The sequence below is a fragment of the Manacus vitellinus genome, unplaced genomic scaffold (assembly GCF_001715985.3).
Source record: "Manacus vitellinus isolate BGI_N305 unplaced genomic scaffold, ASM171598v3 scaffold_8_pilon, whole genome shotgun sequence".
Taxonomy (NCBI): Eukaryota; Metazoa; Chordata; class Aves; order Passeriformes; family Pipridae; genus Manacus; species Manacus vitellinus.
Window position 1 is genome coordinate 20,717,364 of NW_021940864.1, and position 16,721 is coordinate 20,734,084.

Below are 16,721 nucleotides of genomic sequence, written 5' to 3' on the forward strand. Positions count from 1 at the left end.
CAGGAGCTCTGGGAACAGGGTGTGCAAACAGAAGCAAGGCAGTTGACATGGAAAGGCATGCTTATGCAGCCCAGAAGTGCTGCTCAAGACTGTACAAGACTGCTGGAGTCAGCATAATGGTGGCAGTGACATACAACAAGACACATTCTGCTGACTGAGGAGTAATCACCTTGGTACATCAGACGTCTACTGACCGCGCTGGAACTTCAGATGAAAGTGCTGATGTGACTGTCCTCCAGATGCTTGTCTGTGCAGCTAGGGCCAGAGGTGGCATTGATCTCACCTGTGAGACGTGAAGGAAATGTATGTGAAGGTGAGCAGAGTGTATGATCTCTGAAAAGGCAATGGAAGAATGAAATGTTCTTCACAGAGGTCCTGCAGGTGCAGGGCTGAAGTCCCATGTTTCTCAGGAAAGGCAGCCGTAGGCTATGCTGGAATATGGCCTTGGAGGATGACACTTGCATGAAGGTGGCAGCTACAAGATGGTGACTTCAGCAACAAAAGGCTCTATCTCCAGATACCCAGTTGGAGAACACTACAGAGATCTGCCAAGAGAGGAGGAGCCAGTTCTGACCCACTTTGATGGGTCAAAACTGATACCACTTAGAAGTAGTCAGGAGCTGTCTTCTTGTTTGCCACAGGCTGCTTAATCAAGAAGGGAAGGTGGGTGAAGCCATATTAAAACAACTGGAAGAAGCTTCCAATCAAGCTGTAGGAGCCTTGAGAGAGGCTTTTGCCATCCAGTCGTGTGCTGGAAGGGTGACACTGCAGGATGCTAACACTGAGAAGTGTATGAGGCACAGGTTTTTTAAGTCCAAATAAGGGAGAGGCTCAGTGGATTTACTCCTCACTAAGAAATGGTTATGAAGGATAATGGTAGTTGTGGCTGCAGCAGCTATGTGATAGTAGGGCTCATGATCTCAAGGGAAATGAAGAAAGCAAGCAGCAGAGCAAAAGCTTTGGCCTGACTTAGGAGAATTTGGCTTGTCAGGGAGTGTGTAGACGAGACTTTTGTGGTAAGCTTCCCTGAAGGGCAAAGGAAAGAGGGATTGTTCATCTTCGATGACAAAATAAAGCTCATTCAAAACCATCAGCGGGAGGCTGACTTGGCTGAACAGAAACTTCTGATCAAACTCAAATGTGACAAGGAAGTATATGAATGGTGGAAGTGGGGCCAGACTACCCAGGAAGACTCCTGAAGACTCCTGCTTGGGTATGGTGGAGTGGAATTGGGAAAGCCACAACTTAGCTGGAGCTAAATGATGGTGAATGTCAAGTATGGCAAGAAGGACTTTTATAGATATGTTGGCAGCAAAGAGATGAAGGAAATTTGGACCCGCTGCTGAATGGAATGAATGATCTAATGAAAAAACATGGTGGGGGAAAAACCGAGGCACTATTATCTTCTTTGCTTAGTCCTGCTGTGTCTGTGGCTAGTGAGCAAGTTTAGGGAAGAGAAATGCTACCTGCAGCAGACAAGCATCAGGTTAGGGACTGCTTACAAAACAGCTGGACATACCCTGGAACCAGATGGGATGCATCTGAGGGAGCTGACTGATGACATGCTAAGGTTGTTGCAGTTACCTTTGAAAAGCTGTGGTGCTCCAGAAGGCTTTCCAAAGAATGGTAAAAACCAGATGCTATGGCTAACTTTGAAAAACAAAAGATGTAAGGTGGATTTTTGGGATACTATCTTGCCAGTAAGCCTGCTGTGTGTGTTGAGAAAATTCCTTTGGAAACCACTTCTTAGTACATGAAGTAGAAAAATGTGATTTGAAATTATGAGCACAGGCTTACCAAGGACAAATAATGCCTCATCCCCCTCTGTGATGAAATAACTGGCTTTGGATGTGGAATGGTGGATATTTTGCAAGGCTTTTGACCCAGTACTTCATAATATCATTGTCAAATTGGAGCAGTGTCGACTGAAAAGTGGGAGAACAACTGGACTGCTGTGCTTGAATGGAGTTCAGAGATTCAAGTCTGACTTGCAGCTGGTTGCAACTGGTGTTTCTTAGAGATCAGTATTGGCCTGCTACTGTTAAACATCACCATGAACAACCTGGATGATAGGACAGAGTGCAGCCTCAGCAAATTTGTGTATGATACCAAATTGTGCAAGTGGTAGATATGCTGGAGGGCAGTGCTGCCTTTCAGAGGAATTTTGAACTGCAGAACCGAGAACCTGCTGAAGTTCGGCAAAGACAAATGCAAAATCCTGCACTGGGATGGAATGTGCATTGGTATAGGCTGGCAGGCTGACAGATTGGATAGCAGATTTGCCAGATAGTGAGTGGTGTATGTGAATCTGTAGTATGAAACCTATGCAATGCTGGAGAGTCTGTTACTGGGCTGTGTTAGAAAAGCGTGACCAGTAGATTAAAGGGTATGGTTGTCCTTTCAGCTTGAGCTTGTGAAGATGCATCTGGAGCAGTGTCTAGTTTTTTTCGCCCTTCCTTCTCATTCTGAATAGGAGGCATGTTGACAAACATGAGGGAAGTTCAGTGAAGATCCACTAAGCTGCTTAGGGAGGTGAAGTATGTGACCCCATGAGGAGAGGCTGAGAGAGCTGAACGTGTTTAGTCTGCAGAAGGGAGGGTTAATATGGGATAGAATAGCAATCCCCCTTCTTAAAAGGGATTTAAATACAAGGCCAATCCAGAGACTTCTGAAAGGCATGTGGTAGAAGAACAAGAGGCAATGGACACAAATTGCAGTAATGGAAGTCCAGATGGGATACAAGGAAAAAATTAGTCATTGTGGGAGTGGTGAAGCAGTAGAACAGATGTTCAGGGATGTTGTGGCATCTCCATGCTTGCAGATATTTAACACTGAACCAGGAGTCTGAAACTAGCATCAGTCTGAAAGCTACTTTCTGAGGTACTTTTAGTAACCTCTTCCTTTTAGCAGAGAGTCTCCCTGTTCAATCATCCCTTTACCATTTCTTTAAAAATCTCACATGTACTGTTTCCATCTTTGCTAGGTAAACTAGTTTCCAAGAGGCAACCTGGTTAAGTTAGGTCTGCTGTATTTTCTGTTACCTGAAAGAAGTGAATTGAAACCCAAAGAATATTCTCTTACTACGGAAAATTACTATCTTAATCTGGCACAATATACTGTTCATAAAAAAAAAACCCCAACTGATAGCTTTTGCCCATTTTCCACATAAAAACAGGGAGAGGATTTTGCTGGAACTCAAGCCAGCACAAGTGAAAATGCAGGCTCTGTTCCTTCATATGAATTAATGGAATTGTTTGCTGTCAGCCCAGTAAGCTGCATTTTTCAAATCGATGAATGTGATAACAGTAGCAATCATTTAAATTCGTAGGAGCTATATAGGGGAAGTTCAGGCCAGCTTTGACTTACTGAATCTCTGTTGCTGTTTACTGGGAGAAGGAAAGACTGCAGCTGGCCAAGCTGCCATCAAAAGAGAGGCTTTTTGAACTGAATACACTCAAATCATGAACTCAGACATAGAATCCTACAATGCTTTTCTGTTCTCTTATTTCATAATCAATTTAGGCTGGAATAAGATTTTGTCAGGGTGGAACATATAATTAATAGCTATCAAATTAAAAAAATATTGTCCCGCCTGTTTATTTGGCAGCCATTGCTGTTAATTTTATAATCAGTTTTAAAAGAAGCAAAATAATTAACTGCAGTTTTATTGTGTGTAAGAATACTCTTTTTTTCTAGTTCTGGATGGATTTTTAGTAAGTATTGTTGCAATCACAATACTTCTGAAGCATTTTAAATGCCTGTAAGTCATTCTAACTAAAACATTTAGTTTGACATGAGCTGTATTTGTGCTATCTTATTGTAAAGCAACTTTTTCTTCTTGATTTTTAACTTTTTTGTGAAGAGTTTCACGTAATCTTTGTTATGGGATCTCCCTTAACTGTCTCCTCACACATTTCTTTCTTTTTTCAGATGAAGATGATAATGAGGAAAAAGAAAATCGTGTTGCTTTAGGAGAGGGAGGTGCGAGTGGTGGTCTTGTGCCTGGAAAATCTCTAGTCTTTGCAGCCATGGAATTGCTCATGTTTATCCTGGTACGACACATGCCCCATTTGAGTTCAAAAGTGTCTGATTCTCCAAGTCACATTGCTGCCAAATCCCACCTCTCTGAGGAAAGTGCTCGTCTTGTGGCTGCCACCATTAATATTCTGTCTGAACTGCCTTCTCTCTGTTCTCCAGCAGGTAAGGTATTGTAACAGCATATATGTAACAGAATATGTGAGTAACCACTAGGTTACTCTAGTGGGAGTGCCATGAGGATATGATGCTAAAAATAAACTGTAAATATATTGTAATGAGATGCTTTAAGTGTCATCTATTGATAAGTATGTTTAGGTTGTAAACTAAATTAAGAATTCAGGCTTTTCCAGGAAATTATTTGACTATAAATTTTGCATGTATGCTGCAAGTTTGCTGAGGAAATTAGCTCTGTATAACTCTGATTTTATTGTTGGGTTTTTTTCCCTTTTTTCATGATTTTGAAACATTTTGGCAAATTTTAATCATATTGTAGAAGAACACAGGAATCTTTAAATTCCTGAAAAGTTCATAAAGCAGCATCTGTATGAAAAGAGAATCTTGCTGAGAAAAAAATCAGTGCAATTCAGCTGCAGTACACTTGGTTTTGCAGCCGTTGGCTGTCAGTCATTGCAAATGTGACTCTAACCTAAATGGAGCTTTCTTCTGCCCCGAAAGACTGTCACAAAGGATATGTGTAAACAAGGGTAATTGCACTGAGTGAAGTTCAGGGGTAAAGGACATAGTTCCATGGGAAGCTGCAGTCTTTGAGTTTTGCTTTTCAGAGAACAAATTGCTTTAAGTGTTGTCTTGAGGATCTTTGGAAAGTTTCACACACTGATATAGATAATGTATTTGGACAAAGTCATACTCAAAAGACAGTATGGCCTGTCTTCAAACAGACAGTTTGTGTCTTGCAATTCTTTAAGGAACAGTAGATTTTGAGTTGATCTGGAATCCTACACTGTTTTTATTTGATTCCTAGTTCTTTTTCCTTTTCTTTTTTTTTTTTGAGGGGAGGGCAACGGGGAGAAGGGTGCACTAAAAGAATAACAGTAATACTTTTGTGTTGTCTGGAGTGAAGGTGTGCCTCCCAGCATTTAACAAGTGGCTACTAAAAATAGCTCAGATACTACTAGTAGTCTACAGAGACTGATAGAGTCTGGGTTTTTTTCTCATTCAGAAGATGTAGCCAGCTGATAGGTGTAGGGAAGTGGGGATAGCACATGCACAAACATTTGTGTTAATTGAGCCTTTGGATGTAAGGGAAACTAAACAAAAAGAACTCATCACTTTCTGTGATCCAGTGGTTTTTTGTCTTCCTCTTTCTTTCAAATATGAGCATCTTACAGTCTTCATTGGACAAGATCCTGGGCAATCTGATCTTCAAGAATTGCTGCTTTGATAGAGGGAGTTAAACTAGATGACCTCCAGCAGTCCCTTCCTGTCATAATTGTTCTACTTAATGTATTTATCCTTACAGATTCCCAGAACTGGGAACATGACAGGATTTATGTTTCCACAGATGTGGGAAAATGAGGTATAGAAAAGATACAGAAAGACACTTGACTGTCTCAAGTAACCTGCAGATTGATATTGTGTGCCTAAACCCAATAGCACCCTTCTTTCAATCCTGCAGGGGCTTGAAGTCTACATGTGTTCTTGAAACTCCTACAGCTTCTGCCCAGGATGTGAGACACACAGATATCTTCCTTACTTTGCTCTGGGGCTTTTACTACACACCATCTTCCTTGGAAGGTGCTATGACTTGCTTTGGATACCTGTTTCCAGGCCTCTTACTCTTGTTGTTTAAAGAACCCTAGTGATATGCAGATCTTGCAAACAATCTGCATGACGTACCATGTATCACATGCCCTGTAGGACAAAGCTTTAATAGCTGAATCATCATTCCTGAGTTGACATCAACATTTCAAGCGTTGGCTTGTATGACTTGTGTTAAGATACACTTCAGTAGTACTGATGAATGAATTTGGTGATAAAATGTTGAATGGCATGTGTCACTTGTTACCTGAATTGCAGGTTATCTTGGCATGTCCTTTGTTTCCAACCATATATATGCATATTGGGAAAGCCAAAGATGTTATCTACCACACTTCAGAAATTCTATTTTATCTTTTTTTTTTCTTTTTTTTTTTAGGGTGTATGACAATCTTACCTACTATCCTATTTCTGATAACAAGAGTATTGAAAGAAACAGCAGTAAAATCGGCAGATAACCAGGTCCCACCTCCAGTCAGTGCAGCCCTTCAAGGGATAAAAACTATTGTTACTCTTCCAACAGTCAAGACTGATGAAACTCAGAAACAATGGACAGGTCTTATCCGTAGCACTCTGGCATCTATCTTGGAAGATTCTCAACCTGGTAAGTAGTTTCTCATTGCAGCAGAGTTAAAATTAAAGAGAACTGGGTTTTGTAATGAAAAGGCAAGTATGGTATCTGCCTATAATTTTATGTAAGACCTAAGTGCAGAGAGCGTAACTTATCAGTTGCTAAACAGATTGTGTTGAAGAAAAGCACAACATTGGCTTTAATAAAATACAGTTGCATCTCAAGAGTTCGCATCCCAGATTTGTCCTTGTTTGGTCTGTTTTCTTTGACAGTGTTGATCATAACCTCCTGTTAGAACTTTTCTCTTTTGCAACTCATCGTGCAGCCCTGCCTTTCTCAGGTTTTGCACTTGCACAATTCATATAGTCTTTAATGACAGTAAGTGTTAAAGTTAATTGAGTGTGAAGACAGCAACAGATAATTGTGGCAAGGTTCGGACTGAGCAGGATACTCACAATACTGTTACAAGCTTTCAGTGGCGAGAAAGAAATCTTACCTCTTCCAAAAAAAACCCTGTTACTCACCAGCAGGATGGATACTGTGTCCCTTCAGAGAACTGCAGACTACTTCTCTTGGTTCACATAGGTGCTTTGCCTTGCCCTTCAAAAAGTAAAAAGATGTACAGTCTCATCTGCATAGTTGGCAAAAGAGAGACACGAAGATTTGCCATTTGCATAATGGTAGTTCAGGGAAAAAAACATCCCATTACATTGCCAAGGAGCCATTTGTAGAGAGTGAAGAGGTTGAATGGAGCTACTCATGTGAGAAATGGGAAGCGAGTAGGTAATTGGAAATGATTCTGAAATGTCCAAAGGGGGAGGATCACTAGATTTGTGTTAACCAAGCCAAACTTCTAATTTGATTTATCACATCAGCTCTTGTCTTCCAGCCTTTTGTTACTGTAAAGATTCCCCAGTCCCCCTTTCTAGAAACATTACTGACTTTAGGCTTTTTTGCTGACTTCAGAAATCTTTCTTGGTTCCTTACAAGAGTGTATGTTTTCCTTTTCCTTTCCAGTTTCTGTGAAGTGGGATAGCTCACACATACAAAAATCTAAGCAAAGTCTACTGCATACAATTTCAACTCTCATCATTCAATAAAATTTAAACAAGCTTAAATTTAAATAATGTAAGGAAAGTTTTCACTTAAAATGCTTGGAGTGGTTTTTTTGAAGTGAAGTTTCACATCATGGTTAAGCCAATTGAGTGACTGGCTGACATCTATAAAGGGCAGTCATGCTGTTTTTCTTTTTTGCTGACTTTATACATGCTGTTTCTTTGTGCCTCTCAAAGGAGAACAGAACCAACCTGGCCAAGCAAATCAGCAAAACAGTGTTTTTATATATATTATAATAGTTTATATAAAAATATACATTTTTTTCTTCCTGTTGGAAATTCATGAATGAGATCTGTGAAGACAGAGCTTGTGCACAGAAAAAAAAAGGATGATGGCAAATACAGGCTATTTGAAAAGCAAGAAATGTTAAACTAGTACTGTTCCTATTGGTGACAGGTGGCTGTCAAATCAACTAGTCTTTTCTGTGAAACCTCATGTTAAGTAAAAGTTGTTGCCATGCTGGATATCAGTTCCTTACTCTGCTGTATCAGCTGGATAATAAAACTAAAATGAGATAAATCTTTAATGGAGAAAGGATCTAAAAAAATAGACTTTTTTTCTCTTGTTTGCGCATTGAAAACAAATAATATCACTTGGTCCAAGAAAGTGTGGGTGATGATGTTTTCCTTAATACTTAAGTTTCAGAAAGTTTGACTTTTTTTTATTAAAACAACTATTAGAATAGAGTTGTTCAGCTTTTTGTCAGTCACAATCAATAATGACAAGGTGATTTTGTAATAATTACATGCATGTGTAATTGCAAATAATTTCAAGTACCTATATTTCCTTTTTGACTTTATCTGTGTTCACTGTCTTTTATTAAGTAAATTCTAAAGCCTTTTGGAATAAGCTAACAGCATGTTTGATTTTGTTTTTCAGAAGCCTCTAAACCTATTCTTGATGAAGTAAGCATACTTACAGCTATTGCTCTCTTCCTTTGGTCAGCAAGCACGGAAATAATTGGAGTGCAGTCTTTACAAAACGGATGTATGAACAGATTTAGAAGTGCATTAAATTCCTGTGATCCTTGGGTAAGATCGTGTTATGGGACTGTGAATGATATATAGACAACAAAAACTAATTGTCATATATTTAACACATTTCCTGAATGATGCCTTTACTTCAGGGACAGATACTGCATGTCAAAATAATTAGAATTTTCGACCGTACCTTATTGAAATTCATGAGCAAAATAACCCAAACTAAGTGCTTCTAGATAAAGTGTGTTCATAGCCTGGTGCCAGATTCTTGACTTGGAGCTTCTTAAAAGAGAAAACCAATCTTTGGTATGTGAAATTTTTTCAAATGAAAAGGTTGTTTACCAGAGAGTGGCGACATCTCTACATTATGCTGATCTTTTATAATACAAATTAACCATTTTTCTGTGGATAAAATTACAGCCCACATTTTTGATCAATTTCATAATTGTTTGTGCAAAACCTGTACTTATTTTACATGTTCATACAAAATTCAGTTTAAGAGCAAAAATATAATATTGTAGTTGCCATCAGAGCATCTACAGATTGTGAATCATTTGTCTCTTGATTTCACTTCTGCCCTTCGGCTTGTCTTTATGAATTATCTTCTGAATTATTTTCTCATTAAATAGCAAAGTTAAAAAGTTGTAGACTGACTTTGTTCAAGCAAGCTAATGCACTGTATGAATAGTTAAGCTTAACTTTTCCAGCCATGTATGTATCAGACAAGTCTGCAGGTGGGAGCTAAAGAGAAAAATCTGTGGTGTTTCCACAAGCAAGCACTGCAGAGATTCCTGAGAAAAAAACAGGCAAAAAATACGGATATGTTTAGGGTCACAGTGAGGCATGTAAAATCATGTTCAGACTGATAATTCTCCGTAGCAGGGCAGGTGTTTTCCAGCATGAACATAAAATTCAGTTTGTTTTGAAGCCTTACTTTGGATGGAAAGCTACTTAAAATTGTAGTGCATGAATGGAAATGTCAGTTGTATTAAGCAGAAACTTTTATGTCATGATCTCTCTCCAGTCTGTATAAACACATGAACTGTGAGAGAAGTACATTTTTGCCCACCACCCTGCTGGAAAGCTGCCCGTCAGCTGGAACTTACCACTATTTTTGTAACTCACAGAGAAAACTTGGACAGCAGCCAGTCTGTGTCCATTCTCCTCTCGCTAATGTGCAGTACATATACTCTGTGATACTTCTTGTGTGTTTATTCTAGGTTTTTAAATTTATAATACTCATTGTTGCAGTCAATAACTAGACACTTGTTTGTAATAAAAGCCTTGAACTGATTAAAAAAAAAAAAGTCTTCTAAAGAACTATTACTGCCTCATAAGAAATACAGGAGTAGTTTTGAAAGTGTTGCCACCTGCAAAAGTCTGAAAAGGTTCAATATCATGTATAATAATAACCAGAAGTCTGGTGAGCTCCATTCCATTTTGTTCCAATTAGATAACTCACTTGAGAGACCCAAGTGTCTCAATGATAATGGACAAGTTTTACATGGGAGTGTACCTTATATGCTTTGAAGAAGCCCTGATTTTACCTCACAGGAGTTTTTGTAGATTTCTGCGAATGCAGAATAGTCAAAAGTTTTGTACTACAGAAATGGAGGAAAATAAACTCGGATGAAATTCTTCTGTCAGATGCAGTCATAAAATGCATTTGAAATACGTATGCAGTTAAGAAAATACTTCTGCTCTTTATTTCAAAGGCTAATAATCTTTAGCATGATAACAAGCTAATAAGAAATGAAGTTTAAACAACATAGACAGAAAGGGAAGGGAATTATTAGGAGCGGTATGGAGAGATAGAGGAAAAATTTTTTGAAGCAGGTCAAAGATGATGCTGAGTACAATGCTAAGGGAAAATGTTCTTCTGTGGAGCTCTGTTAGAGCTACCATACAAATGATATTAGAATAAGTGTTATTTCTTCTGACCTTAAATTTGAATTGTATAGAACACCTGCAGCTGTGTACTAGTGACCTGAGCTGCGTAACTTCTATTTTCTTACCATTAGTTTTTATTATCTGTGATTTTTATTCAATAGTTTTATGTATATATCTGTGTTTTCAGTGACCCTCAGATCTTCTAACAGATCACTGTGTCCAGTAGTACTTCCTCTAGAACATTTCTGTTCAGCATGTGCTCAATAACTCATCCTGTTCAGACTTTAGTGCAGTTTGAAAACATGTGCAATGTTTTATCCTCTTATTTGGTGTGGGGTTTTACTTTTCCAAAGTTCTGGGTTATTTGTGTGCAATTTTGAAGGAAGATCGTTGTACACCCAAAAAAAAGTATTCATAAGTTCATCTAAACAAGATCATCAGTGAGTTATTTTCCCAAACCTTGGCATTAATAATCTCTGCTTTCTGCAGAGAGGGAGGAGGAAAAAAGAAAAATAGAAGGAAGACAAGGAGAGCATTCTGTGATCCAGTTCACGTATGGCTACCTGTATACTCCTATGCTACTACCAGTACAAGATGGGGAATGAGAAGGAAGGATGGACAGGCCTGACACTTTTGGCTACGGCCTTGATTTGAGTTAGAGCAATAAGATCACTTTGATCTGAGTAATTTTTATGGGCTGTGTTACCCTTCTGGGATTGGAATAGAATATCATGATTTTGAAGATTCATCTGCTATTAGAACTGGTGGTTCTGAGACTTAAAGATGTAGTTCACTGTGAACCAGTGTAACTGACTTGTATGACATTAACTATGCCTTTATTTTCTCTGAGTTTATATTATTACTGCTTTTTAGTACCTGCATGTTCTTTCTAATTGGCCTTCCTTTTATTGAAAACTGGGCTAATACTGTTTTAGCAGATGGACTGCGTTGCTGCTTTCCTCTTATTCAGTATGTTTCCTTCCCCTTTAGTAGTCTTTTTTTTTATTATTATTATAGATAACAGTTTATTAGAATTCTGTGAGTTAACAAATAACTTTGAGGACAGTGTATTTATCTTTGATTTGATTAGGTTCAAGCCAAGTGTTACCAGCTTCTGCTTTCTGTGTTCCAACACACCAATCGTGCCCTGTCAACTCTGTATATTCATTCATTGGCCCCTATCATGGTTGAGAAGTTGAAAGCTGTGGAAAGGAGCCGCCCGAACAACAACCTGGAGCTTTTAGCAGTCCAGGAAGGAATTAAAGTCCTTGAAACTTTGGTCGCCCTTGGTGAGGAGCAGAATAGTAAGTATTTATGTTTTCTAGAGAAATGTGTAATGCTAAAATAGAATATTGAACATCAGAAACTTGCAGTTAGGAACTTGATGGCGTAGTCACAAACAGAATGTGTGCGCAACATGCTTTTGTAATTACAGTACTAGAACTTTTGTATACATGAACTTGGATAGCACATACAGTATGATACACTGCAACCTTTGCATTTCTGGTGATTGCAGGAAAAAAAATTCTGAACATGAACTGCAGTAATGAGCGATGTTTTATTCTGTTTGGAAATGAGTAGTTCACACTGTTTAAGTTTGCTTTTTCTCATTGTTAACTTCTACTTATTTTAGTGGACTTCTATCAGATTGCTTCCACCAGCTCAACAAAGTTTATCTAAAAAGCCCAAAACGTTGAACAGTACTGGTCAGAGTATCTTAATTGTAAATGAAACCTACTGTTTGCTTCAGTAGATAGAATACACAATTTATAATTTAAGTTAGTTATTCTCTAACTGGAACTATGTGCATTCTGAAGACTTACTCTGCAGATATTTGACTTCAAATGCTGATAAAGTTCCTTGTAAAAATATTACTGTTAGTTTTTTGTGGGATTTTCTTTTGCTTGGTTTTCGTGGTTTGTTTATTTTTCCCTCAGCATACTCTTTGTTGGTATTTCTTTTTGTTGATGATAAAATACTAAATTTGTTGAGCCCCATTCTGGTTTGGGCACAGATGTTTGAAAGACATTTAAAATGAGAGAGAAACTGAAGCAAATGACGAAACAGAACATCCGATTTTTGCTGTCTGGAGACAATCACCCCATTGAGTATGAATTAGTCAAAACCTTTAGGGGAAAATAATCTACAGAATTTTAGATAAATGAGTTACCATTAATGTTTAAGTTCTTTGAGCTTAAAATGTACAATTAGCCTATTACACATTTCGAAGGCATACTTGTAGCCTTTCTAGATACAAAAATTTACCTTATTGTTTAAGTTCAGCTGCCTTTTTTGTTCTGAAGGTCAACCCTTTTGATCCCTTTGCCATTTTGAGCTTTGGCCTCATTAGGTCATGCTAGGCCAAGTATATCTGCGGTGCTAGTTTTTGGATTAGAATCTTCCAGATTAATATAATGTAATATAACAGCAGAAAACTGTCCCTGACTTTTTTGTGAACATTTGCATACTAATAGTGGTTCACTTTATGCTCACTGGGGAGGCCGATACTCAGATTCGATTGAATAACGTTTCTGTCTTCCTGAAAAGTGTTTTGAAACCCTTTAATATGGTAGGCACTCTACATTTTATAATCTTTATCAATGATCTGCAATCAGATGGTGCAAAAGCATCTTTAAATAAGTGTCAGGATCAACATAACTGTAATGAACAATAATAGAAGTCTGAAACACAATTCTGGTAAGAAAGGTTTGAGTGATGAAAGGACAGGAAGACATCTACATTTAAGTTGGATTTTACTTGATAATTTTTTAATTACAGTGTTTATTGTCAGTTTTGAAAACAAGATTACCCTTATCAGTCTAGTAACTGATAAAATTATTTTTATTTTGTTTTATTCTCTGATATGGCAATTTTTTTTTCTTTCACTTTTAGGAGTACAGTTGCTTGCCCTTCTCGTTCCCACTCTGATCTCCTATTTACTGAATGAAAATGCCTTCGCTTCTGCATCTGCAGCATCTAAGGATCTTCACGAGTTTGCACTTCAGAATCTAATGCACATTGGTCCACTTTACCCACGTGCTTTCAAGACAGTAATGGGAGCTGCTCCTGAATTAAAAACACGTCTAGAAACTGCAGTCCGAGCAAGTCAGGCCAGCAAAGCAAAAGCAGCTGCTAGGCAACCACCACCCACAGTACATTCCACCCCAACAATTAAACTGAAAACTAGCTTTTTTTGAATTACTTTTATTATTTTTGGACCATTAAGTAGTCAGAAGCATTACATTATCCCCGCATACATGTCTAATTTTGTGTAATTTGTATGTGAAAGGCTGTCTAATGGAGCTTTGTGTAATTACTTGAAATCCATGCATTACAAGGGAAGTGGTGTTACTTGTGTTTGTATAGATTTTTAGGAAATTGTGATCATATTTATGAATTTCTGTTATAAATTATCCACAAAAAGGTTATTCTATATCTAAATACTTTTATTTATTTTTAAAAGCTCCCCCAAACCCTCCACTGGTTTTTGAAATCTGATGATTGTTATCCTACCATTGTGCCAACACACTAGCACAGTGGGGACGGAGGGAAGAAGAAAAACTGTTATGAAGTACTTACCCCGTACCGTGGGGAATTTCAAGTGTAGAAGTATGCATTTTTTCCTTTTAAAAACAAAGTAAGGAAGGAGATTGTTAGACTTTGTAGACCATCTCAGCTTGCATGAAAAAAACACAACAAAAGAGTTGAAAATTTTCAGCCTTTCTCAAAGTGAATGATCAAGCATGCTGTCTTAATGAGTTGTCCTTATTTATGTGGTGTATATTGCTTTCAAATTAGTTTCCATGCTTGAAAATGAATAAAGGATGCAAAGAATCTAATCCCCTATCTCTTCTAAGATAAAATTTAAGGGAATGCATTGGATATTGAGTTTATAAAGAGAACTGCCTGCTATCTGCATTTTTGTAGGTGTAGATTTTGGCCCTTGTAAGGTGCTCTGTGTTTGCAGTCTTCCTGTTCTGCCAGCCACTGGTTGAGTATGTGATGAGTCAGTGCTCTGCCCTTTGTCCAGACTCATATTTGACCTTGCTGCAAGATTTTAGTCTCAGTGAATATATGATACCTGTAATCCTTGATAAAGTTTGCAAGCAGAATTACTGGAGTCCTTTGAACCTCTACTGACTCAGGGGGCAGAACACCAGTGAGAGTCAGGCTCCTCCAGTTTCTCCTTCCCCTACCAGGCTTTTCTTTTTTGAAAAGCACGTGACTCCCCTTGCATCTGGGTGAGTCTGGTCTGCAGATTTTGGAGCTTAGAGCTCAAGTGCTGTGATTCCCAATGTCTGTCTGCTGCCAGGCCTCGCCCTTCCTATTGGCAGAAGTGTGGAACCATGTATTTTCTTGTGTATACAAGACTGACTTACGTGAATTTTTTGACACAGCTGTTGAATTTATGGGCTTCTATAGGGATCTTTCTATACATTTTGCTTTAGAGAGAGAAGCTACATAACTAGAGGCCTCAGCTAGGCCTGTTGAGTTTCATCTCTGATGTTTTTCTGGATACTCTGTAAAAATTGGGTATTTCAGATGCATCAACCTCAAATATAACAAAGGGATAGTAAATAGAATTGATCAGGATTCATAGCTGGTTGAGATATTTTTAGATCGCTATTTTTGCATAGTCACTTGCCTCTGGGCTTTCTATTTTCCTGTAAGACCTTATCTAATATCCCTTTGAGTACCTATGCAAAATGGTCAAGACAATGCTCTTCTGCCCTATTGCATTTGCTGTGTGCAAAATATTTAACATAAAATCAGAAAAGCTTTCATTTCACAGTGAACATTTTAATACTAAAGTGATGACAACAAATGGTGCATCCTCTAATCTCTCAATTTTTTTTCATAAAGCTGTTAACTTCTAAGTCTTGTTCCATTGTTCTATAGGAGTAAAGATATATGTGGAAGTAAAAACAATATGCTGTACATGAGGAAGAAAGTAGTTTCACTACTTTTTTCATCTTAGTATGAGTAGTGGGAATTAAATTGATTAAAATATATCACTTTCTATTATGTGTTTCCAGCATTACAAAGCTGTATTGCTTAGAAGAAGTTCTAAATCTGTTTAACATTTGAGAGAAAGTATTATGGAAACTCTTTCAGTACAAAATTGAAGACAAACATTTTGCAAGTAAAACTAAGAAAACAAGTTTATAACCTGTTTAAATTTCTTCCTCCCCACCAGATAGTCTAGTAAATAATGACTTCTTGGAATGATTTTAACTGTAATCAGGTTTTGTTTACCTTTTTATCTGAGCACTTTTAAGTTTTGGTTAGACTCTAGTTGACAAGATGTCTGAAAACTCAGAAAAGGAGGGGGGGAGGGAAGTGTAGCAATCAAGCATAACTAAGTCAGTAGAAAAAGAGAAATAAGTTAGCAGAAGGGAAAATGGTACTAGATAGAAGTAGAGGGATAGAGAAGGGAGAGGTTTTTCTTTGTATATTGTGTGGCTGTCTACAACATGCACAACTCTCATTTGTATACATCCTTTCCCAGTTTAGTCCTCATTTGCTTCTCTGCTTACTCCTGATACTAAAGGTATAACCGTGTGGTTTTACATAATATTTTGGCACCAAATTTCATTTGATTAAAAAAACCCTGAAGTAAATCAAAATGTCTGTAGTGCTTATTGTTTGTCACTCTCTTTTTGTTGTTTTTCTTTGTCAGATTTTTTTAAATGTGCTCCGTTTCCCTTTCACATCTTTCATCTCTCTCTGCTGTTTCCTTCCTTTTTGAGTGAGCCTTGTTGTTCTACTCCAGTAGCACAGTCCCTCTTCAGTGCTTTCCCTTTGGTTCCCCTCTGCTCTCTGGAAGCTTCTTTAGTTGTCTTTCCCAAAGAGGTCGCCCACCAGCCACAGCTCTAACTCCGAGGGCAGGGTTATGAAGCAGGCAAGTTCGGTTTTGGAGCAGCCAGAAGGAAACAGGAAACACAGCCTGAGTAAGCAGTGGGGCACTCCTTGCATGCCCGGGGCATAGCGAAGGACACGAGAGTGGCACAAGCAGGGCCCATTCTCAGGGCCTGCAGGAACCTCGTGGAAGCTCCTTGGTGGCATGTGCCATCTGTCACACACCTGTGGTACAGCCTGTTGGAGCAGTGTGTTTGTGTCTCCAGTAAGGCTCTGGTGCTGGTCTGCACATGGCATGGAAAGCAAGCCCAACTTCGTCTCTTTATGCCTTGGGGAGAGGGGGAGAGGGCAGTGCTGCCAGCAGTTTGTGCCCTCTGCCTCACAGGATCTTGTTTTCCCTTTCCTCATGTGGGAACAGGCAGCGTGGCAATTCCTGAAAAATTTTGTTGCCCTCTTCCAGCATTCGAAACGATGTGCAAGAAACCCCTGCA

The 16,721-nt window shown here is 38.5% G+C and overlaps 1 protein-coding gene across 1 annotated transcript in view; it reads left to right on the forward strand.

The window, feature by feature from the left end:
* Nucleotides 1–15,994, forward strand: part of HEATR5B (HEAT repeat containing 5B) — a 54,876-nt gene extending 38,882 nt beyond the window's left edge. The window contains exons 31-35 of the mRNA XM_029965035.1: nucleotides 3,931–4,200; nucleotides 6,194–6,418; nucleotides 8,381–8,532; nucleotides 11,462–11,675; nucleotides 13,264–15,994. Coding sequence (XP_029820895.1) covers nucleotides 3,931–4,200; nucleotides 6,194–6,418; nucleotides 8,381–8,532; nucleotides 11,462–11,675; nucleotides 13,264–13,568 — 1,166 coding nt within the window. The 3' untranslated portion in view covers nucleotides 13,569–15,994. The remainder of the gene's footprint in view (nucleotides 1–3,930; nucleotides 4,201–6,193; nucleotides 6,419–8,380; nucleotides 8,533–11,461; nucleotides 11,676–13,263) is intronic.
* Nucleotides 15,995–16,721: the final 727 nt, after the last annotated feature.